The following is a 6,869-nucleotide window of genomic DNA, read 5'->3' as shown; positions in this document are numbered from 1 at the left end:
GTGGTCAGGCGAAGGTAGAGCGAACAGAGAGGAATGGAACCTGAGATCCACCTCAGTGCGCGCATGCACAGCAGCAGGGTCGCAAATATTATGTAAATGCAAAAAATAAGCAGTTGATTGGCAAATCTAATCAGCATTACTACGTTCTTTTCGTGCTTAGCAACCTCCCGCGCGCATCTAAAACTTGACGGTTGCACGCTGCATGCTAACCATAATCGTGACCAGACTTTTGTGCACCCCAGTTCATTTTTCTTTCGGTCTTTTCGTGACTAACTCTTGTCAGCACACAAACGTCACAGACCTATATCACATCAGACACCTTTTTTACGATCGTTGGCTATTGAACTGTTCAGAGTAGCAAATTTCCTTCTTTTATTTGGACTGTCAATTTTTCCAAACCAGATACTCCAAAAGTTGCATCTATTAACTATTACAAGCAATTGGTTTTGCCGTTGCGAATTACGGCATCTGTTATCAAAGCTACTTCAAAGCTATTTACTCGAATATTTTTCAAATGTCCATGAACACAGGTGGTATATAGGAAATATCACAAATTAATCTGGGTTTTATCAACTGAGTTGATAATGTAAATGGAGCGTTAGCCCTTCGTCAGAGCGAAAGACGAAGGGCTAATGCTCGAAACGTCAGCTTTGAAACTCTTTACGGTGGTCAAATTACGCCCCGCCTCTCGGTTAGCGCAATTGGTTAGAGCGCTGGACTGTTGCGCGGGAGGTCGAGGTCGATGGTTGGAGCCCCGGCCGGACCAACACTCAAGGTCTTAAAATAACTGCGGAGAATGCGTTACCTTTCTATAATATCAAGAAATGGATAGACATTCTAGTCTTCTCGGATAAGGACGAATAAACCGTAGGTCCCGTCTCCTGCATCTATTAATTAGTTAATTTGGTTACTTAGGCAGGGGACGTCAAAGAACCCACTCACAAGATTACTGTGATGTGGTCTGGCCTGTTTACTCGGAATTGGTGGGGAGGGGGCATCTTCAAATAAGTTTCCTTCGATTGTTTGTAAACTGCTGATGCAGTCCGGCCAAAGTCCCCCGAAAAGTGTTGTGATGCGCATTTGATCATATCCACATGTTAATTTGCGCAATATAAATATTAAATCATTATTATTATTATTATTAAATTATCAACTCAGTTGATAAAACCAATATTATCTTGTTACTCTCACCAACGCAGCAGCACAGTTTCTTTAGAAACTTACCCCCTTATTCTATATCAAAAGATGACTAGTACCGTAATCGAGAAAGCAAGAAACACATCCTCTCATACTAAGATATCAGTGTTTTTCTTGATCCAGTTCTAGCAACAGGTTCATTAATTCATTTCAACACAATAATCCGTATTAAAAAGAGCACCTTGTGCAGCAAATTAGCCAATAGATGAACCAAAACAAAAACATACATTCACATGCATGATATGGCGCACAAAGACAAAAATTAAAAATTACCCACATCATGTATTCCTGGAAAATTGCACTGCATGCTGTACTCTCAGCCTAAACTTGTGAGATGTTTTCCCTAAACGTCTAATTGCTAAAAGAAAGTGAATTGTCCTTTGACGCACGAAAATGGAAAATGGAATTTTCCGCGAAACAAAAAATCTATTGGTATCAACTTCTGTTATAGAAATAGTAACTTTATACGTTCTCTCATTGCAAGTATTAGAAATTTCAAAACTACTGCTTCTTCTCCCGTGGTTCCTATACAAAAGAACAAGACAACTTTGATGGATATCTTTTATCCTGGTTTGTGATCCAAAGCTGTTGGATCTAGAAATTATATTTAATACATCGTCTCTGTTCTTAACATTTATCCATCTTTGCTTTGTTTGTTGCTTTGGAAGTTTTTTATTGTCACAAACACACAATCCTAAACTAACTGTGCTGTCGACGCATTTTCGAAAATGTCTGTAAATAGTGACACGCTCGTGCACTGTCACTTTTGGAAAGGAGGTTTGTTTCTTTAGCACTCGAGGATATTCGATTTGCACTTCAAAAATCTCTTGTCCCGGTGTTACCATAATATCCATCGTTGTGACGTAATGTTTTCCCTGGGAGCGACGACGAATCTTGGTAAAGCTTTCTCCTACTAGACGCTGGCAATTGCCATAACCTCCGGCCTGATTTCCTTCCCTCAGAAACTGCTCTTGAATTTGGTTGTTTATAGTTCCGAGGGCAAATTCCGCAAGCCAGCTAAATCGTTTATCGTTATCTGGAAAAATTGTTTCCCAACCTTGGCACTTGCAAACCGCTAGAGGTTTCATCGGTAAATCTGCGCATGTGCGATTGGCAGGAATTAAATCAAATATGCCTTTGTCTTTTATTCTAGAAGATGTTGCTGCTTCTCCCAATGACATAAGCCCACTGTGAATATCCAAAGTATTGATGATACGATTTTGATTTTGCTCGAGTGCGTGAAGTGTTCTTTGTCCTAGGATTGCTGCCACTTTGTCTGGAATTACAATAAATAAAAGTGGATCGTATTTTTCGGATCTGCCCTCCATTGTGTGAAATGAATATTTAGTTGTTTTTGGACCGTGATCTGAAAGCACAATTGTCAACGTGTCTTCCATCTTAGCCATATTTTTCATGTATTGTGAAAGTCTTTCGTCGACTTGTCGTATGCGAGTTCCAGTTATTTCGTGTCCTGTGTTAAGATGTGTGTATGTAAATAGTCTTGTCTTTTTTCCTATCTTTTGTTCATTGTTGTAAACTTTCTCGTTATAATCAAGAAAGTATTCCGCGAAAGGTTTTCCATCAAAACACACTTTCTTCGGGTGGTTAAACTGGTTGGTTGTTTTATGGCGCTTGAAAATTTCGCAGGAAGCATGAGATAAACCAAAATCATCTACACCGTAATTCTTGACCTTTTCACGAAACGTTTTCCAACGGTTGGCAAACTCGTGTTTGTATCGTGGCATGTTACCCTGATATACATTATCCGTAAACAGCGAACCCCAAGAATCATACCAACAGCTGTCTTCTTGCAGTAATGTGTAATAACCAAGCTGTTTGAACTTTCCAAATAGAACTTCGAGACCATATGTCTCATTTTCATGCCTTCCAGAAGCACTCAAGTCCACCCTACCAGACATTAAAGCCCTGATATTGGGGAAAGTATACGAAGCTAAGCTTTGCAGCAACTCAAAATCCATTACAATAGCGTTGTACGATTCTAGATGATCTATTTCTCTCAAGGACGAGACTGTTTTGGGAAGTGATCGGTAAAAATGCGGCCGTGACACAGAATCGAGCATCAAAATGTTAAGGTTGAACTTCACCTCATCGCTTACCCTACTCCTAGTCTTTTTATCCGCAACGGGAAATGTCATCAAATTTTCGATGAAACCTGTCCTATCTCTTCGGACACAAAGGAGAAAGCAAAAATTAAAGTTAATCCCGTAATTTGTGTTTGTGTATCTCTCGAGGTACTTTTCAAGCCCTCGAGAAGTGAAGAAGCGTTTCCACAGATGACGCTCCTCAAGTATTCCATAAATAGGACTGAACTCTAGAACGTATACAGGATTTGCTCCACACAATGACGTATTACATTTAACAGCTGGTATCCTTAGGCCTGGAAATTGTCTAATAACCTCGATTGAACAAATTGGCTCGTCTGGTGGACTGTTTCCGCAGTTTAGAGATTTGCCATCAAGGTCATAGTCCTTAAAAGCCCTTAAACAACTCCGAAAGGAACGCTTGCGGTTTCGTGGAATACAATGGACATTCTCAGTCCATTTTGTAGGTTTTTTCTTTCGTACTTGTAGGAGCGGGCAAACTGATGTTCTGTTGTAATTTTCAGTTGCAACCGATTTGTCTTGAAGAAAAAGCGATGTTTTTGTTACCGAAATGCTTGGACCTGGTGAAAATCCCACAGGTGGTGGAATTGGTTTGTTTAATTGAAATGAAGACGATCTCCGGTTTCCGTTCCTCCTGGAGCCTTGAGATATCAACAAATTAACTGGAGGTTGGATGAATTTGTCAGAATCACCCAAATTCAAGAACTTATTTGACTTTTGAAAAAGTATGTCTTTATCGTTATCATAAGTGTTCAACTCTTTTTGCAGTAAAGGATTCTGACTTTCTTTGAGGATAACTTTTGATGACAAACCCGTTAAAATTGCAACCTTCGATGAAGGAAATCTTGCATTCTTTTGTTTTTGTGATATACGCTTTGTAGAGTTGATCAAATCGTGTCCAGAATTACCAGGGGTCTCCGTCATTTTCTCTGTTGATGATGGAAGGGATTCTTTAGGGCGACTTCTGATGGACAAATTATTCCAAGTGTCTACTTCCTTGTCTTTCCGATCCTCCTGATGATCATCATTATCATCACCTTCTTTTCCATTGCGCAGATCCTCTTCATGATGGTCATCATCACTATGACGTTCATCATCATCATCATCATCATCATCATCATCATTCTCATCATCGGTCTCCTCATTATGATCCAGTTTATCCAGTTTTTTGTCATGGTCACTATCATCGTCGTCATCGTCGTCATCGTCGTCATCATCAGCATTGCTGTCGCCGCTTTCATCATCATCGTCAACATCATCACCACTTGGTAACAGCTGACCCTTGCTACTTTTGTCCCTTTTCGTGGCATGAAATACTTCTCCTGTTCGTGTTTCGATGTGCGGCACATCAAAAATACCAACTAACGACTTTCGTCCGGCTGTCACTTCCCCGAACAAGGTCTCGTCCTCATGCGGCTGGCTCATTATACGATCCAAAAAGAGCTTCTTCCCTGTAAATTGAAAAATGGGGACTTGAATGCGACGGTAAAGTCTGCACACGAGCTACATAACTTCTCATTCGGGCTCTTATCCCAGCTTACACAGTATTAAGAGACTAAAAGTAATGCAACACCTTCCTTCCCCAGAGTTTCGTCAGTCCTCCCCGCGAAAAAAAGCTCTGGTACTCATTTTTATTCTGAGTATGGGGAGGCTCTATTTAGGGGTGAAAAGTTTTGCTCTATTCGTATAAAGCTAATATTTTGTGGCTTCCTTTAAATTGAAGGTAATTTTGTACTGCCTACAATTTGATATAAAATATCTAGAATTAGCACCTACAATAGCTGACGCATTTTTTAAACATCACTTTGGGTTGTCTCTGCTCCTCTTTGGCGCTATTTTTTTTTGTACTTAGCTAATTTATCGTCACTGAAAAGCTTTGGTGTTGATGGTGTCGACTGAAGGGTTTGTAAATTGTTACATAGTTATTTTCTTTCACTGACCAGACGTGTTGAAATTGAAGTACTTTTGCTCTCCCACACCTAGCAAGAATGGTTTCTAAATTACAACCAAACAACATCCTTGAAAGTGGAAATTATTTCAGTATTCAGGGTTTTAAATTCATGAGCGTTCTGTTCATTTCCTCTCTCCACTGCTTGTTCTGACTCACCTTGTACCAGCATGTCTTCTTTTGGCGTTACCGCTGTGTACTGTCCCAAACTGAAGAAATCCCTGACAATGCCAAGATAGATGACTGTTGCAACAATGACCACGGTGACAAAGAACGCCTCGAGAAAAAGGAACGAATTAAAAGCCGAAAAATTTCTTGATAAGATCAATTTCTGCCTCAAGCCAAATGCTAGCTTATTGATTCCTGGGAGTGTTTCACTTACCCTGCTTGACGGTTTAAGGCAGATTACAGAAGAGGTCAAAATGTAAAGGGGGGGGGGGAGGGAGAGGGGATTTCAAAGCGTGCAAAACGAACCGTAGGCAAGAGTGTCACTATCTGACGCCTCCGTGTTCGTCCTTCTATAGATCATAAATAAAAAAAATGGTAGAATACAGCATAGAATACTCTTAAACTTTTTCATATTTATATTTTCGGCTCATAATCGCACCTTTTCACAACAAGGTTGCCCATTTTTTTGCTCGAATTTTTAAAACTCAGTTGACCGTCTCATTTACAATTTTTTACCTAAGTCGACTGTCACATGAAGATGTTTTTGATTGTGTAAGTTAAGGGTCGATGATTCTGACAAGTGAGATGGGGTAAATGTTTTGTTTCCGTTAAATTGGTAGAACAACACTGAAACCAAACGAATTTGCCTCGAACAATAAAACACCATGAAGCATTTAAAAGATTAAAGCAAGTAAACACGGTGATCAAAGCGCTCCTTGAGATGACTATCAAGTTACTGCACCTGTTCACTGAGAATTTGCTACATAAAGGCTTTTTGAAGAGAAATCTTAGTCTTTTGGAGTATTTTTCAGTCGTACATCCTTTTATAATGTTTTGAAAACTATTTGAAAACTACTTGATTTTATGCATCGTGAAGTGTAACTATTCAAGCAATTGGAAAAACATTTTGTCATCGAAATGATTTTAATATTCTTCCTCAATCTTTTCGGGTAAAAAAACCTGTAAAAAGTATTAAATTTCGCCTCAAGAAAATTTACTTAAAAACATAAAGGACAATCTACCAACCTTCTTGTTGTGGAGAAGTAACAAGCTTGCTATCGTTTGAATCCTCATCCCTTGCTGGTGTCTGTTCTACGGTCACTGTAGGAATGAATAAAATCTTTCGGGCCCCACAAGGCTCATTTACTGTCATCTTAGTCGATTGCTAAAAGCTGTTTCATTCTCAAGCTCTCTTTTTCAAAACATTACATGCAAATTGAAATCGGCGCCCGCCTCTGATAATTAATCGAGCAGTTTTCACATCAGCGTTACTCTATCGATTGATCACTTAAAGCAACAGGTTGTACCTGCGAGGTCACGTGGTAATCTTGTCCCTTGTGCAGCCCGAGGAATTAAGAAACAACCTGCTACACAAGAAATAACTGGGGGATCATGTACATAACAAGGGGTCAATTTTTTATGTAGTTGTTTCT

At 39.6% G+C, this 6,869-nt stretch overlaps 1 protein-coding gene across 1 annotated transcript; it reads right to left on the bottom strand.

Moving 5' to 3' along the window:
* Positions 1 to 1,286: 1,286 nt before the first annotated feature.
* On the bottom strand, positions 1,287 to 6,694 carry LOC111345137 (uncharacterized). Its single transcript, XM_022952415.2, has 3 exons — positions 6,463 to 6,694; positions 5,428 to 5,545; positions 1,287 to 4,771 (listed from the first exon to the last, which is right to left on the bottom strand). The coding sequence occupies exons 1-3, from the start codon at positions 6,508 to 6,510 to the stop codon at positions 1,476 to 1,478; spliced, it is 3,462 nt and encodes a 1,153-aa protein (XP_022808150.2). The 5' UTR covers positions 6,511 to 6,694; the 3' UTR covers positions 1,287 to 1,475.
* Positions 6,695 to 6,869: the final 175 nt, after the last annotated feature.

The sequence above is a fragment of the Stylophora pistillata genome, chromosome 12 (genome assembly GCF_964205215.1).
Source record: "Stylophora pistillata chromosome 12, jaStyPist1.2, whole genome shotgun sequence".
Classification (NCBI taxonomy): Eukaryota; Metazoa; Cnidaria; class Anthozoa; order Scleractinia; family Pocilloporidae; genus Stylophora; species Stylophora pistillata.
Note: the sequence above shows the minus strand (reverse complement) of the source record. Positions and strands in the feature narration are given on the sequence as shown.